Genomic DNA, 25522 nt, shown 5'->3' with positions numbered 1-25522 from the left:
ATACTGCTTTTGAATCTCCTTGTGCATGTGAACTCAATGTGGGAGATAGATCAAGATCTGTTGAGTGTAATTTAACATTGCCACTATTTTGTTCTTGGACTTCAGTCTAAATTTTGTCAAATGGAGTAAAGAAGCAATGAAGATGGACTTGCTGTCTGATCAATAAATATTGTCTTGGGAGCCTCTTAGTCAAGCATGCCATCTTCTCACTCATCTTTTTAGTAAAAGTATTATTTGTAAAATTCTACTTTTAGTTCCTGTTTTCAATCGAACCTATCTGTTTAAAAAAATCATAGAGGTGAGAATGTATTAGGCACAGTTTTCATATGGAAAGACTGAGGGTTATGTGTGCTTTCCCACACTATCTGGCTCTTGATCCTTACCACTATTCTTTCTATCCTTTGCTATTTCCTTTCCACAATCTTTCCCTGAGTGCCTATAGACTTAGAGAGGTCCCCAACATCTCAGAAATAAATTCCACGTGGCCCTGTTCCTGCCTCTGCCTACTTTTCACATACATGGCTAGTTCCTTTCCTTCCCTCCACTGATAACTTTTAGCAGCTCCAGTTATTTCTTATTTCAAACGCTTGAACTTCCACATCCACTCTGACCCCAAATTATATTGATTTTCAGTCTCATTGGCTGTCAAATTGGTCTCTCTGTTGTCACTGCTGCTACCCTTGTCACCCTTTTTACACTACAGCTGGCCTAGCCTCTCTTCCTCACACCCTAGAATTTATCCTAAAGGGCATCAACTGTTAGATTCGTCATTATTTCACCATCAGTCAATACCAAGTCTGTGCTTTGCAGCTTTGCAATCAGGGCTCTTCACAATCTGAGCCCAAGTATAATAATAGTGGCCACTTAGTATCACATATCAGTGCTATGGTAAGGGTTTTACACGTACTATTTCTAATTCATAATTCTTACACCAATCCTAGGCAGTAAATAACACTGACATCATTCTGTGGCTGAGGAAATATCTCTAAACTTTATTCCTAAACTTACCTTCCAGTGCAGCCCTGCCACACCCATGGCCACATGTGGCTATTGCTGTGTAGGGTCCCAGAACTCGCTTTTACTTTCTCACCTCTAAACTTTCGTCTGCGATTGCAACATCTAGTTATATGTCAACTTCCATCTTCTGCCAAGTCTGCTCGTCAGTCAGGACCCAATTCAAACTCCAACATTTCTATTCTGTCAGCATTCCCCAGTAATCTAAGCAGGTAATCATTTCTTCCTCTTACCTGTAAAGCACACAGAGCCTTTCCACTTAAAGTTCTACTGCCTTGTGCTAGTAGCTCCCTTTCCTGTACATGCATCCTCTCTCCTCACCTAGCTTGCAGGATACTTAAGGTGTCAGGTCAATTTTATACATTCTCTCATCCCACTAAGGATGGAAAGCCCTTAGCATAGCGCCCTTAATGGATTCTTCCTCTCTACTGATACTTTCCTCTCTTTTGCTTTGAATAATTAACATTTTAGTAGATATAGATTGCACTTGATTTATGCACGAATGCATATGTTAATAAAATTCAACTTCCCACGGGCCCCTTTTAATTTTAGTCTAAATGTTCTTGTTGTTTTTTAAATAGGATAAGCATATATTTATGAACATAGTTTCGAAATGCTCATAAATATTGTTCTTTTAATGCAGCATTATTTTTGAACACCAGCAAATGAAGATCCACACAGAGAACATGGATTGAGTGAGTCAGAAGATTTCATGCCAAAAATGAAGACCAGAATTGCAAAAATATTAAAAGGTGAGACATGGAAATTAGCAGAAACAGAAGAAAGAAGTTAAATGTGTAAAACAAGAATATTCTGCACATGCCGTTGAAGAAACTTCAAGTCGCAGATACCACAATCTGGAAATTTAGCTTTGTGATGTGCTGGAACTTACTTTTACTTTCCACCTTTGTCCTTTGCTCTGTTTCAACATCTAGAATATGTACATTTCATTCTCCTGTGTCTACTCATCAGTCAGGACTTAATTCAAATCTCAACAGTTTAGCATTTTCCTCAAGTGTTTTATTCAGGGCAGAATAGCCATAAAAGTCATTTAAAAAGTCAATTCCAGCTTATGATAATTGACACATCATGCCAGAAGTTTAAAATACGCCTATTTTTCCTAAGTTTCATTCTTTCCCTACTAGGCTGCATTTTTAACATTTGCTGCAAATGACTAGATCTTGAAGACGACGTGATTATACAATTATTAAAAACACTCGAGGGCTTCCCTGGTGGCGCAGTGGTTGAGAATCTGCCTGCTAATGCAGGAGACACGGGTTCGAGCCCTGGTCTGGGAAGATCCCACATGCCACGGAACAGCTGGGCCCGTGAGCCACATTGCTGAGCCTGCGCGTCTGGAGCCTGTGCCCCGCAACGGGAGGGGCCGCGATAGTGAAAGGCCCGCGCACCGCGATGAAGAGCGGTCCCCGCACCGCGATGAAGAGTGGCCCCCACTTGCCGCAACTAGAGAAAGCCCTCGCACGAACCGAAGACCCAGCACAGCCAAAAATAAATAAATAAATAAATAAATAAAATTAAAAAAAAAACACTCGAGACAGATTTACTGAGATGTAGAAGAAAAAATATAAAATTAATTTCATTAATTGCTGCAGTTATTTTATATTAAAACCCAATGATAGTATCTCTATGTCCATAACATTGCTCCATAGCATCCACCTAGTGACCTGCTTTTCGTGCAGGTATTCCTTTCATCCAAATCAGTAATCAAGACAATGCAAAGTCAGTCCCACATCTTTGATGATACTTAAAATTCTTTCTTACAAAAAGATAAATTCACACGCAGTGTGTCTTCCACCTTTCCACTTCCTGCTCTCCTCCAAGCCCGGACACACTCGGGCGGTGGGGTAGGGTCTGCATTGCGGGCCGCGGATGGGAATTATCTCCCTGAAGCTGAGTCCATCCGCTCCCTGGGGGTGGTACCACCCCGGCTCTCACCCTGCCGCCCTCCCGCCCCCGCGCATTCCTGAGCCCGGGACGCACGGGGGATGGGAGCTGAATGCTGCTCCGTGAGCCCACCCCCTGCCCAGGTGAGCGCTGCCGCCCTCCGGGTTCTGCTCGCCCGGCCGGTATGTCGCGACTTGTAGTTGCTGGTAGCCCCGAGGGCGGACAGGAAAGAAAGGCTTTCTATTTTGAGGGCCGAGGGTTGGAGGTCTGAGTTAGACAGGTTCCGGGGCGCTGGCTGGCTGCGCGGGCTTCGGTGCGACCCGGCTTGGGACCTGTTGCAGCCCGTCCCCACCCCGCCCTCGCTGGCTCGGCACCTGGGCCCGGGAGGCGCGGCCCGGGCAGGACCGAGCTGCCCTACGCGCCTGACGCGCAGGTGACTCCGCACCTCCGCTTCCTGGGACGCAAACCTTTGGCGCGGGCGCGGCTGCGCGCGGCTCGGGACGCTCCCGGCGGTAAGTGGGGTCCTGGCTCCCCTCCCTTCCCCTCCCCGGCGGGCGGGGGGCCACAGGGGTGGGGACCGCGGCCAGCCCGGGGCCGGCCAGGAGGAGGGCGCGAACCTCCCCGGGGAGCGCGCGCGGGATCGGACAGTCGCCGGCGTGCAGAGTTCAGCCTCCTGCTTTTATCTGCTTTTCTTTCGTTAGCGTGTGGGTAAGAGTGAGTTGGGAAGTTTGAAAAGTTCAGTCTTGTGGAAGTTTGAAAAGTTCAGTCTCAGGCGAGCTGGGTTCCGGTGCCCGAGGGACAGGCCCCGCTCGCGGTGTTCTTTGGATCATTTTCCTCTTGGCTCTGGGGTCGGCGGTGGGGAGAGTCCTGGAGGCCTCCTTGGGAGGAAGGCGGCTGGATGGAGGAGGGGAGCTTGGGAAAAGGTGGGGACCGCGGCTGCACAGGGCGTGGGTGTCCTTTAGACCCAGCGTGGGGAACAGAACTCAAAAGGGAAAATAAAAGTTTGTACCTTGACACACTCTCCTATTTGTGTCCTATCCCACTTCTGCTCTCAGATTAATCCAGACTTGTGCTTTTCAAACTTTAGTTCCCCTGAGCCTGGGTCTGTGACCTTGATTAGCTCGCCCGGTCATTCTGGTTCCTATCAGATTTTAAGAACCACTGCTCCGGGGTGGTGGTGGCCTTAAAAGGAGAGGGGATTGCTCCTGGAAAGTCACATGGAGACTTTAGGTCTGTTCTTTGTGTCGTGTTGGGAGAATTATTACCTATATGGCCGGGGTGGGGGGTGGGGTGAAGAGGAAGATAAGGTATGTATGTTAGTAGCTGGAATCACGGGTATGTGAAGAGACAGTGGTGCTTTATAGGGAAGAGACTGGAGATTTGGGAACACAGGACCGCATGGAGACTGTGCCCGGAGGGATGTGCTTATAAATTATAGCGTCTCAGCCCCAGCAGTGGAGATTAGAGCTAAGGAGGCCAGAACACTAGGAAAGAGTGGGGCTGGTAGCCAGCAGTCAAGGCCAGACGCTGATATCCAGCAGCTCCTTTCCAGATTCCCACTTGATAGACATAATGCTAGGTTACCAGCAGGCACCTCCCCTCTTTCCCTTTCTCATCCCAAACACAGGCTGGAGCCCCAGGGAAATCCATGACTGAGGCTGAATCAGTCCTGACAAGAAATACGAAAGGGAACAGGGATGAAAGGGGCTCAGAAGAGGAAGCTGGTCTTTTTGGTTTTCCAAAATAACAAAAGAACAAGAGTGGCGTGGATCCGGATGGGGTGGGGGTGAGGCGGGTCTTGGTTCTGTTTGATTTCTCCCTGTCTTCCTGCAGTTCCTAGCATGATAGAGGCCCCCACGCCATCCAGTCCAAATTTCACCCCTTGCTTTTGAGCTTACGGCACACGTGGTGTACATGCCTGTGAAGGATGCTGGCGGCACCCTGCAGAGCCTGCCTGAGGGGCTGGGTGGATCCTGCCTTTCAAGCTGGCAGGTTTTAGACCCCAGACGCTCAGAATGTATTGTGGGAAGTATCACCCATTGAACAACTGCTGAAAGGGGTTGCGTACATGGAGACAAACCACACCTCTTGCTGCTGACTCAGTGATGTTTTTTGTGGTTACTCTCTGGAGATTGTTACTTTAACTGTAACTGACTAAACTTTTGGGGGATGGTTATTCTTTCTAGTACATCCCCTCCTGCTAGCAGACCCCTTACAGTTTATGGTGGAGCTTTTCTTGACCATGACTTAACTGAACAGAAACAACTCACCTTCTTGCTTCCGGTTCCATTACATTATACACCTGTGAGTTTCCAGGATGTAACAGGGCCCTGTGAATCTTGCAGTGAAAATGTGATTCCAGTAAATCAGGCCTCTTCTGTAATGTAAATCTGGTTGGAGGAGACCTTTTGAACAGGCCCCACACTTAGCTTAATTTAACTAATTATTTGTAAAGTTACAAGTTGCCCTTGTTTAGCTAGTTAGGTAAGTTCATGTGTCTCCTGTAACTTGCCGAGTATGTGTGTCCCAGGGATGTTTCACAATTTCACAGCGTCTGTTAAACACAGTGTTAAAAATGTCCTTTTGATTACTTAATTATATCTAATTTGAAAGTGAAGTGTATTTTAGAACTTTGTTGGTGAATTTATCATTTGAAAATCAGAATACACTCCGCAACCCCCATCACCATGGAAACAGAATTCTAAATGATGGATTTTAGGGGTTCCATGGGTTAACTTTTATACAAATAGCACCTAAGCTCCATCAAGAATTAAATCCACTGACCACCAATTTCTCTGAGAAAATTTTCTGGAGCCTTCAGATGACTCTTCCTTCCTCCTGAGGTGGGCCAGTGGGCTTTGGCACTGTTTGCGGTACCTATCCCAGCCCACAAGGTAGAGTCGGGAACCCATGGGGATTGGCATTGCCAATCATGGGAGATGAGTACTGTGGGCAGCTGACACAGGACGGGGTTGGGGGGGGATGGTGGGCTCCAGTAGAAAGGGTATGTGTGGAGGTGAACTTGAATGGGAGCAAGTTGGCTTCCATTTGGGAAGGAGGGTTTTTAAGGAGTCAGGATGCTAGCATGCGTAGGAGGTAGGGGCGGGGGATCAGGGAGGTAAAAGATGTTTTGAGTAGCTGTGATGCTTTGAGGAAGATGAGCCTGGGTTGGAGAGATGATACCAATATAAGGGATATTCACCCATTGGACACATCTACATTGCAAAGTGCTTGAGTCACATGATCATGGCTTAATATGCAGAACTTTTCCTCGGGGGACATCTAATTACTACCCAGTTTGTATTTTGTTTTATTTTTACACTGTCCTTTGGAGTGAGCACAGATGTTCCCCAAAAGGCATGTGCCATTTATCTTTTGAGATATGTGTCAAATAATTTGTAGACTCTGCCCATCCTTGGGGAAGGTAAGGTGGTGGTAGTGGTCAGCCTCTGACATAGGTACTGGCATAGGATCTGGTGTAACCTCCATGTGCATGTATATAAATGACAGCCAGTAGGCAGTGGCCTATTTTAAAGAGTTTATACAAAAGCTGTGCAGTCATGTTGTGTAAAGGTTATAACTTTGTGCTGTTGTGCCCTATCCATTCATTCAACATATATATATTGACAATTATGCACCAAGCAATGTGTTCTACTCCGGGAATGTAAGGGTAACAAGATCCTGTTCTTGGATCTCAGGAAGCTCACAGTTAGGAACCTAATAAGTACAAACAGATATTAATGGATCAGGTCCCTTTACTTAGTATTTCCTTCATACTGTGAAGATCTCAGCAGATATTGTATATGTTCATTAATCATTTGTGAAATTGAACATTAGCAGACCTGAGTTACTGGTGATTTTGGACGGAGTATTTAAATTCTCTCAACCTCTCAAGTTTTTCACTGGTGTGAAAGGGCTTGGATACATGATCACTGGTGTATCCCATTGTGCTCTGAAATTCTCTGTGATTGCTTTTAAATGAGGGTACCATAAAATAGTGTTAACTAAGGTCTCCCCAAGGTATCACTGGAATCTCGTTATTTCCACTTCTATTGTCCAACTTTCATTTCAAAGGGTTTTAGTTCTCTATTTATTATCACGTTGCTTCTCAGATTGTATAAGCATTACTCACTTGGGGAAGAATAGGCAGTTTTCAGAGCACTAAAAAGTGGCATCTTCCACCTCAATGGCTGTAATAGAGTCGTTCACCGTGGGATGTCTGTCTGGGCTGTCTTTTATATACATGCACAAGCAATGAGGGCTTCACTTCAAAACAGCGCGTTGCTCCAAATACTCAGTATCATCTGACTCATTCAATAGCTGTTTCCTGATGTTTTTTAAAAAATGTATTTTTCTCAAATAAACGTAACTCCTGAATTATTGGTTTGAGAAAAGTGAAAAAAAGGTAAGGTGTTTTTAGAGTAAGGGACTGTTGACAGTGTTTCCCAATGATTTCAGGGTTTTTTTTCAGTCTCAACCGTTCCTTTGCTTTCCAGTCTTACTGTCCATTTAACCTTTTTGGCCTCTCTTTGTCCCTTCTCGTTCCTCCTCTTCCTTTTCTTTCTTTTCCTCAATCTTCTCTTTCTTTCTTTGCTCCTCCATCTTATTCTTTCTCTTGTCTTCTTTTGCTACCTCACCTTTCATCTTTTCTCTGTCCAGCCCTCCCATTCCCTACTTCTGTTTGTCTGTTTCTCCATTTGTTCACCTATTTATTTATTTATCTTTCTTCATTTCCATCTGTCATCTCCATCAGTACAGGTCTCTACTTTGGTACATTATATGTTTCTAAAAATCTGTAAAATCAAATTATATCAAAAAAACACATTACAAGGGAAATTTTATTCTCTGACAACCAAAATATAAATAAAATTGCCAGTTACACTTTAATGTTAAATACAATATTTAACAATACATTTCTAGCATTTTATGCATTTAAAAATTTGTTCTTTTCCTTCCTAATGGAACAGGTGTATAATGATCATCTGTTTAAAACTAAAGATTTGTCTCCTTTGGCATATCCAATCATTTCCGTCTTTGCCTTGATTATATTCCATTTATTAGATAAGCATTTTATCACTACCATGGAGACTTTCATTATCTATTTTTCAAAAACTTATAAGTTCAGGTTGGAATAAAATATTCAAATAAGAGTGCAAATAAGACAGTAAAAAGAGGGTAACGATGTTTTGAAACTGCATATTGACATGCTGACAGCCTTACTGGGCAGTAAATTGAAATATTTCTTAGTTGATGGATTAAGACTGGATTTATCACAGAAGAGTTACTTTGAGTGTCAGTGTCTAATGCAGAAAAAGTCACAGGTCAAAAGAACTAAGGGGCCACTTATACATATAATTGAATCTTTCTTTTTAAAATCTCAATAGAAAAATGATACTAAAGAAAATTGAAATGATAGCCTATGTCTACAATTTCCATGTCTATTAATGTGAGGCAAAAAACATCAGCCTCTGAACATTGAAAGTAACATGAAAAGTGCTTTATTACAAAAGCATTTGTTTGTGCAATTGGCCAGTTCTTGTACACTCACATCTAAAGGTATTCCCTGAGAAATCAGTCACATCTGGTACATCCTCAAAGCCTTAATTCAGAGCCCTGTTATTAAGACAGTGTCTTCAAACTATATTAAATCCCGTGTTTTGTTTATAGAGTAGACTTACTCCCAGTTAGCAGGTTGCATCTTGTATGTAGAAGAGTTAGGACAAGAAACCTAAAGGGAAAAGAGCATAAAATCTATTCAAGGCCATTGGATCCCAAATATGATTCCCCAGAAATTTGGGACAGGAGCCCTAGATCATCTTAAGTAGGTGTGTACACAAATCACATGTGGAGTAAGTGACTTGATAAAATCATTAATGATTTGAATTAAATAAACAAATTGTTACTTTTGATTTTAATATCACAGCATAGTAATACCATTATCTGGGGGACACCCTCAATAGTTGTTTATTTTGTATACTTTCCATGTGAATGACTTTCTTGATTTGTACAGAGGATGGTTACAACTGAAGCACAGAGAAGATAGCTTTTGCTAATGTAACCAGTGATAACACACCTTCAGAACAGTGCCAGGGTCTTTCCACTTGAAAATGTACATTGTTGTAGGGGTTGCTTGTCATTACAGTTTCCCAGGTTAGAACCACGGTCAGAGAGATTAAAGCACAGTTATGAAGAGAGATCACAGGGAACTCAGGTTACTGTTTCCCTGAAATCCACAAGACCTAGAGTCCATTATACAAATCCAGCAGCATTTTACACATTTAAAAAATGTGTTTCTTTATTTAGACCTGATTAATTTCTATGTGTGCAGTTGTTTTATAAACAAGTTAGAGGAGCCAATGAAGAAGCTTAGTGAGAAATCAGTAAAAGGGCTGAACTAGCATGGGCCAGTTTTCCAATCACATTTTTTTGGGGGGAATTTCTGGGAGAAAATAAAAGAGGATCACTTTATTTCAACTGTGATATAGCTAGCTAAGCACATCCGGTGATGTGTTTTGGGGTGTCTGTGAGCTTATTATGATTTTAGGCAGCCTCTCTGCTATTGGGTGGGGTTGTGTTCCTGTCTTACTAGTTGTTTGGCATAGGGTATCTAGCACTGTAGCTTGCTGGTCTTTGAGTGGAGCTCATCTTAGTGTTGAGGTGGAGATCTCTGAGAGAGCTTTTGCCATTTGATATTACGTGGGGCTGGGAGATCTCTGCTGGACCAATGTCCTGAACTTGGCTCTCCCACCTCAGAGGTTCAGGCCTGACACCCAGCCGGAGCACCAAGACCCTGTCAGCCACATGGCTCTAGCTTCTTCGTAACGTAGACACATTCTCGTAAATATTTCAAGGTATCTAGAAGAAAGTGCTAGTCTTGTACTGACTAAGCCCGTGGATCTCAGCAACCTCAGCACACACCTTTTTTTCTTTCCTGATGAAAAGTACAGAGCTTTCGCCTTTTCACTCAAAGGAAGCATTTTACATCTTCTCTCTGGCGTTTCCGAATTGCCATCTTCACTCCTCTTGCTTTGGGGTGGTTATTAAGTAAAATAAGGGTCACTTGAGCACAAGCCCTGTGACACCCCAGTCGGTCTGATAACCCAGAGGGCCACCAAGTGACTCATGTGCAAGTTTTACGTACCTTTAGAATGGAGAGATTTACATAATCCTCGAAACCATAATCTGGCTTTGTAACAGGATAATTTATTGGATAATCTGAAGCCTCACACTGTTGTGTTTTATCACGTTGTTAAAAAAAAAAAAGTGGATTTTTAAACTTCTCCAGGCTGCTCTGGAATATATAGTCCATGCCAGTTTCACCTTAATGATATACCAAATGTCTGTAATCATAATTCATTTAAACACAGAATGAATCCTTTCTTCCTGCTGAAATAAATCCATTTAATAATAGAACTAACATTAATAACAGAGGTGAAATGAGTCATGCTTTACAGCTAATTTGTATCACTATTTCCGTTGAAAAACACAAGACTTTAAACTTTGAAATTAAAGATGATATAAACAGATGGAGAGATATACCATGTTCTTGGATTGGAAGAATCAACACTGTGAAAATGACTACACTACACAAAGCAATCTACAGACTCAATGCAATCCCTATCAAACTGCCAACGGCATTTTTTCACAGAACTAGAACAAAAAATTTCACAATTTGTATGGAAACACAAAAGATCCTGAATAGCCAAAGCAGTCTTGAGAAAGAAAAATGGAGCTGGAAGAATCAGGCTCCCTGACTTCAGACCATACTACAAAGCTACAGTAATCAAGAGAGTAGGGTACTGGCACAAAAACAGAAATATAGATCAATGGAACAAGATAGAAAGCCCAGAGATAAACCCACACACATATGGTCACCTTACCTTTGATAAAGGAGGCAAGAATATACAATGGAGAAAAGACAGCCTCTTCAATAAGTGGTGCTCGGAAATCAGGACAGCTACGTGTAAAAGAATGAAATTAGAACACTCCCTAACACCATATGCAAAAATAAACTCAAAATGGATTAAAGCCCTAAATGTAAGGCCAGACACTATAAAACTCTTAGAGGAAAACATAGGCAGAACACTCTATGACATAAATCACAGCAAGATCCTTTTTGACCCACCTCCTAGAGAAATGGAAATAAAAACAAAAATAAGCAAATGGGACCTAATGAAACTTAAAAGCTTTTGCACAACAAAGGAAACCATAAACAAGACCAAAAGACAACACTCAGAATGGGAGAAAATATTTGCAAACAAAGCAACTGACAAAGGATTAATCTCCCAAATATATAAGCAGCTCATGAAGCTCAATATCAAGAAAACAAAAACCCAATCCAAAAATGGGCAGAAGACCTAAATAGACATTTCTCCAGAGAAGATATACAGATTGCCAATAAATACATGAAAGGATGCTCAACGTCACTAATCGTTAGAGAAATGCAAATCAAAACTACAATGAGGTATCACCTCACACCTGTCAGAATGGCCATCATCAAAAAATCTACAAAGAATAAATGCTGGAGAGGGTGTGGAGAAAAGGGAACCCTCTTGCACTGTTGGTGGGAATGTAAATTGATACAGCCACTATGGAGAACAATATGGAGGTTCCTTAAAAAACTAAAAATAGAACTACCATATGACCCAGCAATCCCACTACTGGGCATATACCCTGAGAAAACCATAGTTCAAAAAGAGACATGAAGCACAGTGTTCACTGCAGCACTATTTACAATAGCCAGGTCATGGAAGCAACCTAAGTGTCCATCGACTGATGAATGGATTAAGAAGATGTGGCACATATACACAATGGAATATTACTCAGCCATAAAAAGAAACAAAATTGAGTTATTTGTAGTGAGGTGGATGGACCTAGAGTCTGTCATATAGAGTGAAGTAAGTCAGAAAAATTTTTGTTAGAATCCCCAAGTGACACTTGATAACATCTCCATTCTCCTGACAAAGTGCTCATTTGAAATAAGTGTTTGTATTTTTTGATAGAGATCTCTAGATTTATCTAATGACTTACAGCAGTCACTGGGTTTCTAATTATTTTCTTAAAAGTGCTTTACAAATGGGTAATATTTTGTATTATGAAAAAATTAACCTCTAGTTAATATAAACAAGTAGTTGCTTCAATCTTTAAAAGTTCTGCATGGGTATTATCATTTTATAAAAAAATTTATACTTTGGCATTTTTTGACCTATCATACTTTAATTAACTCTCATTCTCTTACTTTGAGTTATTAAGGCAGTATGTGATTAGCTTATTATTTAACAATTATGTCCATCCTGAGCATTAATGAGTGTGCTAAACAGAGAGTCTCCCCTATCCCAGAGCTCCTAGTCTAGTGAAGGAGGTATAGCAAATAAGGCCTTTGATTGATGCATCAGATGTGATAACAGGTGCCATGAGTGCTGTGGCACTCCTTGCCCTGGTTCTGGTCCTGACCCCTGAGAGTTGGGGATGACACTGTGCATCTCTGAGCTACTTACTAAGACCTCGTTAACCACATGTAGTTATTTTAATTTTATTTTTTTCTTTGTGGTCCCTGTGACCATAGCTTTATTTTCTGGACATTTTGTACTTTTTCATGTGTTGCTTTGTAATAATTATTAGACTTCAGAGTCTAATAATTATTATATGCAGCATTTTAAATTACCTATTACAGTCAACTTAGCACATGACTGAAACAAAGAGGAGGACATTCTAAAGTCAAAAATAACTGTTGAGATACTTCTTTTATCAACTTTCTTTTTCCCCAGTGCCAGCAATACATATTCATTGATACACATCTGGCAAATACAAAAACGTGTAAAGAAGTTTTAAGACATCGCCCATAGAACCTCCACTCTAAGACAAGCACTCTCATTTTTAGGTGTGTGTTCCTTTTGGTTTTGGATGAATTTTCTTTAGTTATAACTTTGCTCTTATGTAGTTTGGTAACCTGCTTGTTGTCCATATAGCATCATAACAGAAGCATTTTTACCTGCTATTAAAACTACTAGAGACACCTTCTGACTTTCTTGGTTTTTTTGTTCATTTGTTTTGCATTTGTGTATAACGTTGTTTATTTAACTTCAAAAAAATGAAGCTAAACTGTGAAGGCTGACTCTGGAGAATCCAGGACAGGGCATAGTAGGCAGGTCCTTGTTACACCTGACTAAGAAACGCTTTCCTAACCACTTCCTTGCTTCCAAACAAAGTTCGCGGGTTTGTGGGTATCCCAGGTCTCTTCAGAAGGCAAAATAAATATCATCTTAAAATTTTAAAGCAAAGGGTCCCCCGGGAAGCCAATTTGTGACACATTATAGGACTCTATCCAAAAATATGTCCTCTGTGTGATTACATACAGAAAGAGGGTTCTCAGTAAGAAAGAGAAAAATAGAGCCTTATTACTAAATAAAACTCCTTCCTATATGACTACCTCACCATTTTTAGCAGTTTTTATGGCTGATATAGAGTAAAGCTTTTATCTCATTTAGTCTTTATAGAAACGCTTGCTGTCAGTACTGTTATTTTACCCGTTTTCCTGGTGAGGAACACGAGGTTTGGAGCCCTGAAATAATGAAGACCTAGGTCTTTCTTACAACCAGTATGTGGCAGAGCAGAAGTCAAATCCTGGGCCGTCTTTCCCACTCTGGGTCACTGAGCCAACTTGTGATTTGTCATTTGCCTTTAAAATAATTCTGCTTAACCATTTCTTGTAATTAAAGACTACCCTAATATGCCTATCTTTGTGTTCTCTTTGGACTAAACATTCCAATTATTCAACTATTCTTTATGACGTAATCTGCTCCCAAACCCTCCTCCATCCTATACTTGTATAGCTAGTTTTAAATGTAAATTCAAACTTTAAAATTTATTTTATTGAGCTTAATCCTATCCAGTTGATTTATTAAATTTAAATAAATTTATATTTCACTACTTAAGATCATTTTGAATTCATTTTGAATATTGATTCTGGCATCTAATATATATGCTATTGTTCAATTCTGTAAACTGTATCAATGCTTTTCTATTTATTGGTCCAAATGCTTGTTACACACATTGATCAGGACCAGGCGGAGATGGAGCATTTTGGCACAAGTTACAACCCATCAGGATGACCTTGTTCCATCCATTGGAGATTCTGGTGTACTAATATCATAATAAAACACAGTTCAGGAACAAGTTAGATATTGGTCAAAGAGTAATTTTACTCTAATTTCTCTTGCATTTTAAGCCATGCATAGAGTAATCCTCTGCAGTTTGACTATTAAGTATATGTTCTCTCAGTAAAGTGTTTATTCTTTTTCCTACAAATTTCTTTACAGGAATTACTCAATAAATCCTTCCAAATGGTAGTGAATGATTATGTTTTAATGTCATTAACATAAATTGGTGGCCTTTATTTTCTTACATTTGAACTATAGTTTAGACTGGGGGTGCAAATATATTGAAGAGCAGCCAATATAAACAAACCCTGCAATTATTTTGATATGAAAGTGATCATCTTTCTATCCCCAGTTAAAAGAGATTAAGGAAACTAATAAATGATTAGATATTGAGCAAATGGAGTTTTCATTTGGGATTTATAAAATGAGTTGGAGCTGCTTAGTTTTGTGCTTTTCATGAATTTGATAAGATGGGTGATTCTGTTGGTGACCCACATATGGAGACATCTACACCCACACTCTGATTGCATGTGCCACGCAGGCACGTATTCCTTGGCCTGCTCTGTGGAAGCCTGTGACCTGTGCTCTTGGATACTGGACCATTTTTTTGTAAGTGTTATTATGAAGCCAGTTTAGAAACTCCTAATACATTTGGATGCCAAAATTAGATATCAGATTGTCCTTGGCAGCTTCAGTATTATAGTGAATTTTTAATTTAACAGTAACTTCTTTAATGTTTTAATTGTCATCTTAAATTTCTGATAATCAAAGTCAAACTTATCTTGGCAGGTACAAATTTGAACAAAGAAGAGATATATGATTTTGAACAGTGGTCCATCATAGATTATGATTTTATAAGACAGGGATGTTCTGAAACAATCCTTTTTAAAACATTTTCTCATCTTCTGTAAGTAGACATTTTGATACACATCATAGAGTCAGTTCTCACCCCCCCCAAAAAAGAGTGATATGAAGCATTTTTTCCTCAATATTTGAAAGACTATAAAATGTCCCTTAGTGAAATTTACCTAACATTGAAGTTATGTCAGAGAACTGGTTTTATAATACCACATAAACTAGAAAAACACTTGAAATTACTTGTGGAGGGTAAATTAATTTTTTATTAAGTTCCTTTATTTTACATTCTTTAAGGTTTACAAATAAAGACAATCAATCCTATGTGTGTTTATATTAGCTTCCTTGTGTTGCTATAACAAGCTACCCCAAATTTTGTCCTGAAACAATAGAGTTTATTCTCTCACAGTTCTAGAGGCTAATAGTCTGAAATCAAGGTTTCCTCAGAACCTCATTTTCTTAGAAGGCTCTAGGGGTTAGTCTGTCCATGGCTTTTTCTTAGCTCTGGTGTTGCCAGAAATCCTTAGCATTCCAATCTGTAACTCTGTCCTCCTTTGGAGTTCTCCCTGTGTATTTGTCTATGTCCTGTCTCTTACAAAGAAGACCCTATTTCCAAATAAGATCACATTCACTGGTACTGAGGGTTAGGACTTAAACATATTTTGTTGGAGGATACAGTTGAATTCATAACAGCATTCAATAGCTGAATAGAAACAGCCTAAGACGGAAGTTGGGAAAAGGACCTCAGAGACACTGGCAACTCTGATCTGTTTGGTATTTTTCGGTCAAAGTCCTGATTTGGAGCCAGCTGTTTGCACATGAAATAATCATAACCTCAGACTATCTGTCATTTAAGAAGCTTGTAATTTCTCCTTGGAGCATTTTTTCACTGACCTCTTATTTCAGAAGTATTTTCAATGAATTTTCTTAGATCAGAAACCATAAACAAATGGAGACTATTTTTGACTGTTTGCTTAATACTGCAGTTGACAAAACAGTGCATAACATTGTTAATGGGATGACAGAAAACACTACCTGTTTTTGAATCCTAAAAGACTCTTTTGAACAAATTATTTTTGTATCTTTATAGTGTTTATACTGTAACAGATTGTTAAAACGTAAAATAGGAATAGTAGTATAATAATAATTATGGTAAAAGCTAAATATTTTAAGGGTATTACCTCATTTATTCCTTAGAATGACCTAATGCCACTAACATGTAACTGAGCAGGACCCTATGGGGCCTTCCTGGGACAGACCACTCCCCCATTATCTTCTGCTTTAGCTCCTTTCTGAAGTACCCCCCCCATAATAGCATCTCATATTTCCTGAGTTTTTCAGATGTTAAAAACCACCACCAGATAGAAGAAATTAACTACTTGATGACCATGACCACATAGTCCCTAGACCTATTGGAGCCTAAGGATTGATATCGTTATCCCTTGTGACACCACCCTGGTACCTCACCATCAACCAATCAGAGAACTGTGCATCAGATGGTCACATTCCCTGAGATGTCCCTCCCTCACCTGGTCTTTACAAATGCTTTGCTGGAACCCGGTGGGGAGCTTGGGGATTTTGAGTGTGAGCCACCCAAGCCGCAGTTCTCCTTGCTGGGCCCTGCAATAAGCCTTTCTCTGCTCCAAACTCTGATGTTTCAGTTTGATTGGCCTCACTGGGGGTCAGGAACTTGAACTTGCATTCGGTAACACACACAGACTGAGGCTTGTGGACATAGGTCACTTGTCCAAGAGCTTCACAATACAGTAAGTCCTCTACATATGAATGAGTTCTGTTCCGAGAGTGCATTCCTCAGTCCAATTTGTTCGTAAGTCCAACAAAGTTAGCCTAGGTATTCACCTAACACAATCAGAGGGCAAGCTGCAATTTCACTCACGCCTGACATTGATGGAACCCACGTTTGCATCTCGACACAACTTGAAGGTTCGTTATGTAGAGGACTTACTGTAATTTGGGAAGCAGGCTTTGAACATGGTGGTGTGAGCCTGCACACAAGCTCTCACCCTCCCAGCTATGTGTTATTTTTGTTTTTGTTTTCTATTCAAGGCATATGAAATTGCTCATCAGTATAATTTGTTTTGAGGTAATTGTAGATTCACATGAAGTTGAGAGAAATAATACAGAGGAATTCGTTGTTATCTTTTACCCAGTTTCCCTCAGTGGTTACATCTTGCAAAAACTGTTATTCTGTGTCAACACCCAGTATAATGACGTGGATATTGTCAAGATCCAGAAAGTTTCCATCACCATGAAAATGCCCCTTGTTGCCCTTTTACATCCACCCCTTCTTTATGCCCTGGCATTCGCTAATCTGATCATTTTTATAACTTTGTCATTTCAAGACTGTTTTATAAATGAAATCAGGCAGCGTGGAATCTTTGGGAGTTGGCTTTTTTCACCCAGCATAATTCTCGTAAGGTTCATCCAGGTTGCTGCAGGCATCAGAATTTAGTTCATTGTATGGCTGACTAATGTTCTGTGGTCTGAGGGTACCACAGTTTGTATAATTTCACCTGCAAAGGACATTTGAGCTGTTTCCAGTTTAGAGCTATTATGAATAAAACTGCTATGAACATTCATGTACAAGTTTTTGTGTGAAGATAAGTTTTCATTTCTCTGGGATCAACCCCAGAAGTGCAATTTTTATCTCATGTGTTAGTTGCGTATTTATATGCAGTTTTATAAATGAACCTGCCCAACTGTTTTTCAGAGTGGCCCATGCACTGAAATCTATTCTTTTATACCTTGTTTATAGCTTTTGTATTTACAGATTTAACATTTGGAATTTATACTTCCCACAAGTTAAACTAAAGATTTGATATCAAATGCAGTGTGTAGTGGTTTGGGGGCCTGGATTTGAATCATGTATTTTCCAAGGCTCTTTTTCTGGAGTGAGTCACTTAAATAGCAGCCGAGCCTAGCACTCTGCTCAGCTTTTATATCGTGGTGAGATTTTATTTTTCTCTACTTATTAACTCTATCCTGTATGTTGAAAGAATATACTTTCTAGGAGTTTTTAATGGTTATGGATTAAATAATGCTTTTTGTATGTTTAAAGGTACACCCAATTCATTTTATCCTCAATTATAGCCCTTCCAATATTTAATAATTGAACTCTCGAAAATATTATATTAAGTCTATAACTAAATACTGGTGCTATTTTATTGCAGTAGCCGTTTATGTAGGTACCATTACCTTGCTCTCCTCCATTAAAATTTGTCCGTAGATGGCTCCTTTACAAGTATCCCTTGTAAACACCTCTTGCAATAAATGGATATCTCTAGGCATTGAAAGATAGCCTCTCTCCAGCAGGACAAATCAAGTGTATTTATTTCTTAACCCTTATAAATCATATCTCAACTTCAGTGCTTATGGCTGTTGCATTTTTCCTTTGGTGTGTTTTTCTGCATCATTTCTGGCTTTGCTATTTGATTAGTCCTGTAGTGTTTTGCTTTTTTTCTCATTTTCAATTGTTTTTTCCTTCATAATTAACTTTTCACTTTATCCTCCTAGTTTTATTTTACTTTCCAAATCCCTCTGATCTTTATGATTTCTCAGCTTACACATAGTTCAAGAATAAATTTTTTATAGTTGCAGAGTACATATTTGCATAGGTAAAGCTCAGAAATGAATATAGTTTTTTAAAGCACTTTATGCATTTTAATTTCTAGATAAGTCATAGGCAGTTAACATCACAAGTTATAGGAATTCAAAAGTTAAATTTTAAAAGTTTAAAAATGAGTGCTCAAAAAACTTGGGATTGTTATGAACAATCAGCAGTTACCTACTGTTTTCAACAATTACAAATAATCTGTGTGATTTTCATGTGATCACTGGATATTTGTCCCTTCATGGACTGGAATTATCAAATGAGAACCACACCTCACTAAACCTTAGGGAACTATACTTTCATCAAATGGATTGATCCTCTCAAGCAAATAAAAACCTTATTTCTTTGTTAAAAATGAGTGTTATGTGCCAAAGAAAACTGTAATGAACACCAAAAAGTCATCAATTAGTAGTATGATATCATGCATAGGAAGTGAGCAACTTGACAAAGAGTTCTCAGCCTTGGCACTATTGACATTTTGGACCAAAGAATTCCTTACTGTGGGTGGCTGTCCTGTGCATCCCTGGCCCCTACACACTGAATGCCAGTAGCACCCTCCCCACAAATCCTTATAATTAAAAACATCTCCAGACATTGTTCTTGTTTGGGATGGGGGTGGGGTCAAATCTCCCCTGTTGAGAACCACTGGACTCAAATAAAATGTCATTTGAAAGAAGATGGCACCTTATACAAGATTGAGACATTTATGAAAGTTTCCTCATTGGCTTCCTGGTGCATGTCAGTAAATTAAGTTAAATGTAATTAGGTAATAAAAGAAACAAATTTTACTTCTTCATACCATATCTCTCACACTAGCAGACAGCTTGGTATTTATTCCTCCTTCTGCCCATGGCAGAGTGAGAGTGTGTTACCCAAAGCTCCACCATAATACCATGTGGGGCAGGAAGATGGTATTGCCCAGAACTCAGATGCCACATTGCACAGCCTGATGGTCTTGGGACCCAGGGACAGGTCCAGTCGCCTTGGCCTGGATCAAGTTATGGCTCAAGCTGAGGACCCTCCAGGAGACCGAAAGGAACATGTTCTGTTTTTATTTTTGTATCAGATTTACTCTTTAGGCTTTCATTACTGCTAGATTTTCTCTGTAAAAACTCTGAGCCTAGGGATGGACATAGGCTTATCTGCACTAAAATAGTAACGTAAGGTACTGTGTATCTTCCTCACTCCTCATCTCTGCCTTCCTATATGCTGGATCTTTTTCTGATCTTTTCTCCCCCAGCAAAACTTATGGCCCTATTTATTGTCCATTCCTTCATGACTTCTGTCTATGAGTAGTGACTCTTGTTACATATTTTCAGGTAAGGAGTTGATAAATGATAATGGCTTCCTGGGTTACCCTCCCAAATCAGATTTGATTTTTGGTAAACCTGAGACCAAAAAGTCTGAGTGAAGTGGAAAATTGTAAACTAGGGCAGGGCCACAGACAAAAATGTTTTTGGTCAAATAAGCCCTTTTGTGCTTGTAGCACATCATAGGGTTGTACTTTGTTTGAATCCACACAATGAAGATCCTGACTTCAGAAGCCTGGAAAGTCCCTTATTTGATTGAGATAAGGCCCAGTCCAGTATCTCATGCAGGGAATTATGGAACAGATAACATTTTGTGGGCATGAGGGATGGGGCGTGAGCTCAGATAGGCAGATTTTAATTCCTAAGAGGAATCTGAATTGTCTTTGATGTCCTGAATTTCTTTATCACCTATATGTTGTCAAGCCATCAAATTTCAGGAGTTCATTCTTTGAACCATCACTTGAATATTCTTGTCACGTCCTCACTGAGAGTTTGAACTCTGAAAGACTCTCCTAGCTACTTGTCTCTCCTCCACTCCCCTGATACTGCCAGACTAATTGTTTTAAACACAAGTTTTGCTAAATCACAACAGTCTCCAGTGGCCCTCCACACCTGGCTCCGTTTTGTCTATTCAACTTTATCTCCTACCCCTAATACAAGGATCCTCATTTCCAGCAGACCAAGATTTTTTTTTTTTTTTAATTAACTCCTAAATGTACCAAGCACATACTTGTTCTGTGCTTTTGCTTATGTTTTACATTTTTATGTGGGATGAAAATATTCCTTCTTTCCACCTGATCATATTCTTACTCATTGCCCCAGGTTCAGCTGAAGCCCACCTCCTGTGCAAGGCTATCCATAACTCTTTTATTCCATATTGATCTCTACTTGCTTTTATTCTGAAAGCATTGACTACAGACAGTACTCATTTTGGCCCTTAGCAATATATGTCTTTGTTCAAAGTGGTAACAAACAGTTTTGTGTATACATTTTGCCTCTTCATCTAATTAATAAGTTCCTGGAAGACAAGTGTTCTGTGCTTTTTATATTTCATCAGGATATATGTATAACAAGTACTCAGTAAGATTTATATAAATGGCTGATCAGACATTGGTTTTCTTCTAATTCTATTTTAAAATATTTTAAAACCAAAAAGAAACTGATCACACCATGTGTAATCCCAGATTAAAGTTAAGAAGGCTGGACTTTCTGGATATCAGAGAAGGAAGGTGTATTTCCTTAGATGAGAAACTAAAGTTAGAGGTAACTTGGAAAAGGAATATCAGCTAGCAGTCTGAATGGGATTCTGTTTAACTCATTTGTGATAGATATGTGAATTATGGTATTATTATTGCCACTTTGGATATGAAATGTATGTCATATTGAGCTACTGGTACTCATTTTTATGAGTAAATGTAAAAATAACAGTTGACATGGATTATGAAACATTTGATTACAGAATTCTAACTGTTCTTGATTTCCTTCTTTTTAAATACCCAGATACCTCTCATCCCTGCACGAATGGGCATTTGAAAGTGCCACTGTCAAAGGTTTGCAAGTATGGAGAACTCATCAATTCTTTCCTCCTTGAATGACGAGTGTAAATTAGACAATTACATTGAACCTCACTACAAGGAATGGTATCGAGTAGCTGTGGACACGCTGATTGAACAGGGGTTAGATGCATACCAAGAATTTCTTGCCAAGGAACGAGTGCCAGACTTTCTAGCCGAGGAAGAAATTAATTATATTTTGAAAAATGTTCAAAAAGTGGCACAAAGCACAGCACATGGTACTGATAATTTCTGCGATGATACCTCATCTTCAGGGACTTACTGGCCTGTTGAGTCTGATGTGGAAGCTCCCAATCTTGACTTGGGCTGGCCGTATGTGATGCCTGGACTCTTAAGGGGGACCCACATTGACCTCCTCTTTCATCCACCAAGAGCACAACTACTTACAATTAAGGAAACCATTCGGAAGATGATAAAAGAAGCAAGAAAGGTAATATTTCTATTTCTAAATGAAAAATTCGAAATGTGGAAAATCACCATAGTATAACAGACATATGTTAATAAAAGAGTCTCTATATGTATAGACCATGCCTGTTTCAGGAAATATATGTATGGATACGTAGGAAGGTTGTACTTCCCATATCTTGTAAATATCTGAGAGAGTGGTGTTGGGTTCCTGCTACAGGTGGAGATTTCCTTCTCTTCGTCACGTACATGAGAGAGCTTCACCCATGAAGGCTGAGGTGTATGGACCGGAAAAGAGATGATTTGATGTATTCATAGCCTAAATCACTTACATTTTCCTTAATCTCTGAAAGGAAATATGTGGTTGGCAAATCTGGTGAATTTTTCTTTGTTCTTAACAGGACTGAGCCCTAATTCTTGCTCTGGATATAGTTTATCCTATAAAATAAAGCATAGATTTTCTTATTTATTTCCTAAGTTATGTGAAAACAGTAAAAAATCAGGCTTGATAATGTAAAATTCTGCAGTAAAGTCCTGAGGTGCTTAGCATTTTAGGGCCTCTGTACTCTCTCTTAAATATTTGTATTGGTTTATAAATCTCAGAAATTCTATTTTAGAACTGAGGTAAAACTGTAGAAATGTTCTTTTAATCAATCTAATAAAGCTTCTTGCGAGTTTTCTATGTACTCACCACCATGATGGGTGTTTTGGAAACTACAACAAAATTTCCCAGGCTGTTTATTGAGTTTTAAAATGTATGAACAAGAAGTTATGATTGTTAACTACGAAGTGTCTATTTCTTAGTTACGGATACTATACAGTATAGAAATTTAGATCTAAAAGGGGCCTTGGGATGCACACATACACAGCATTGCTTTCTTTCATGTCAACAAGACACAGAGATGCTTGGGAAAGCATGCTTTTATGAAGTACAGACATATTAGACCCTTGAAACCCACAGGGACATGGTAGTTTGGAAGACAGGCAACTAAGAGCCTCCCTTTCACATTAGGAAGACACAGTGTTCCAAGGCTACTGTCAAACTCAGGCTTTGCAAAAGTAAAGTGATTTTTTTCCCTGGACCTTTTAAGCTCAAATAACCTGACCTTGTAACCATATTAACTCCTTTAGCAGGGTTACATCAAGGAAGCACAAATCTATTCCAGTTGTTAAACATTAGCTATAGAATCAGGTACACGGTAGGTGTCCAAACTTTCATTGAATGAATTGAACTGTCAGTTCAATTCTATGAATTGAACCATGAGGATTTTTAAAACTGGACTATCCTATGCTCTGAGAACAAAGTATACAATTGTATTTTGTGAAACAACAGAAGTCAAGAAAATATATGAGTCCTTGTAAAGGTAAAACAACAAATATCAAGTACGAACATTTGTGAATTTCTGTTTGGGGAGACAATACGTTTTTGAACTACAGTGTTAACTGAAAATTGAAAAATACGTCAGTGAAGCTTAATATTTGTTATTATGGTAAACAGTAGTTATGAGTTCATCAGCCTGCACCACAGTTAATCTCCTATGGGGCATTGCATTTCTATGGCACAAAATGAAATTCAGGAGCTAGCATGAGTTCTTGGGCTAGAACTCACTGGAAACTGAACATTAGTCATGACCTTCTGATGTATTTTTCTTTCTAATGTGGCAGCTATTTATTTAGTGAGCCTCTAAAAGTAATATCCTCTGCCTGGTCATCATCTGCTTAGAATTCCTACTTGAATTAGCAAGCTGAGGAACTCAAAGTCCAAACTGTAAAACAATAATGTAATGCTTTGCTTCTCTTTCACCAAATCTAAGTGGCATAAAATAAGAAAGAATTCTACCTTTATACACACCCAAGGTATGTATATTACCTTGTATATACATATCCAAGCTGAATTCAAAGAAAGAATTATTTGAACTTTATAAGTTGAGTATATTGAAACTGAATATAAATCATAATAGATTACTTGGTGGTTTTCTTTCCTTTTTTTTTTTCCAAAAGCATTGGAGAATGTGTTTGTTTCTAACCAGATGCAATAAATATTGAGGTTAAATGGGCTATAAATGCATGGGATGTATATTTTGCAAATATTTTGGAAATTTCTTCATATGTCACTATGTTAATTTAAAGATTTTTGAAGGATCCAGTACTCCAGAGAAGAAAAAGTTATTGACCACATTTTTACAAAATTTTAGACTATTTAGCCCATAACTGAACTAGGTCCTGTGAAAAATGTTAAAATAAGAAGAGGAAATATTATTATGAAATACCAGCTTGTTGGAACACGTTGCCTTTTAAATATTCTGCCTGCTTTTCATGACTATCATTTATTCAGCTGGTAAGTTAGGCTCTTGTAAACCTTCAGAATCAAGCCTGTTAGTTATTATGATAAACTTCTTGTTTCTGAACTATTTTCAGAGGACAAATTCTCTTTATTGGTAACTCTCAATGAATTGTCATGACAGGATGAAATGTATGAAGAGGATGATCTTTTTTTTTCATAAAGTACTTGAATAATGTTTATTTTAGTGAATAGAATAAAGGTTTTTGTCTCTGTGAAATTCTTTTGTTAATCAACATTATGAAACTCTATAGAGCTATGAGGCCGTAACAAGTAGACCTAGGAACCAGCAAAGCAGAATCCAGGAAACGATCTCAGAGAAGAACTTAAATTCGTTTTCACTGCTCTGTTGCAATTAAGATAAGGTGCTTATGAAAATAAATGTCATAAAATGGAAAAAAAAAATCTTAAAATAATAAGAAGCCAAAAGCAGTTTTCTTAGAGGTCTAAACATTTGAAGTCTGATCATAACCACTGAAAATATTTTGTTTTTGAATTCATTAATTTATATGCATTTGTTTTATTATCTCTGAATCATTCTGCTTTTATAAGCAGAATATAATCTTTATAGTATTTCAAAAATCCATAGATTTGTTTGTATTTGTTCATTTCATTTTTGCCAATTGTCACTTACAGGTTATTCAGAGAAATGTTTTTTCTTCTTCTTTTGTTTCCTTTTTCTTTTTCTTTTTCTTTTTTTTTTCTTTTGTATATTTGCTTATTTGGCTATTTGAGAATTTTCCTTTGGGAAAATCAAATTACAGGTAATACCTTGTGCCCTAAAATGGTCTTATTTTTATTTACTGGCTCTTTCCTAACCTCCTTCTATTTTTCACTATGTGGTTGACATAATTAAATTTGGTTCAACTTTATAAAGTCTGATAGCGTCTAGCAAGACTTTTCCCAGGTAATTATCTGTCTCTCAAGAGGTGTTCCCAAGATGATATATGAATTTATTCCTAATTACTGCGACTACCTCTTATGAAAATGTCCCCTCTAATTACTTTAAAAAGTCATCTTTCATTAAAGTCATTTTTCTTCTGTCCACTCAGTGATAAATATCCCTAAAGCAATCATTTCTGATAATCTTGAATATGTAAATGTTTAACCAGAATGCTGTTGGCCTCTCTGTTTCCTAATTCTAGGCTAGCATCTTCCATGAGATGTGACTCTTACTCTTGTGAAATATGGAGTTGAGAAGATACATAAGCAAAAGTCTAGTGAGAATTAGGGCAGAAGTGATTCCTTAGGTGCTCTGTTCTGCATCTCCTGAGTTCAGGTCTTGGTTGCTCCCCGAGTCAATGTTCCTAGGCGTGTCTGTTATGGCC

General features: G+C 38.9%; 1 protein-coding gene across 1 annotated transcript in view; it reads left to right on the top strand.

Annotated features, from left to right (window-relative positions):
* The first annotated feature begins 3165 nt into the window (after positions 1-3165).
* FAM83B (family with sequence similarity 83 member B) overlaps positions 3166-25522 on the top strand; it is an 81643-nt gene continuing 59286 nt past the window's right edge. Inside the window, exons 1-2 of the mRNA XM_007186947.2 lie at positions 3166-3431; positions 21375-21878. Of these exons, the coding sequence (XP_007187009.1) occupies positions 21435-21878 (444 nt within the window). The 5' untranslated portion in view covers positions 3166-3431; positions 21375-21434. The remainder of the gene's footprint in view (positions 3432-21374; positions 21879-25522) is intronic.

The sequence above is a fragment of the Balaenoptera acutorostrata genome, chromosome 10 (genome assembly GCF_949987535.1).
Source record: "Balaenoptera acutorostrata chromosome 10, mBalAcu1.1, whole genome shotgun sequence".
In the NCBI taxonomy this organism is placed as follows: Eukaryota; Metazoa; Chordata; class Mammalia; order Artiodactyla; family Balaenopteridae; genus Balaenoptera; species Balaenoptera acutorostrata.
The sequence above is the reverse complement of the archived record's forward strand: the minus strand, read 5'-3'. Positions and strand labels throughout refer to the sequence as shown.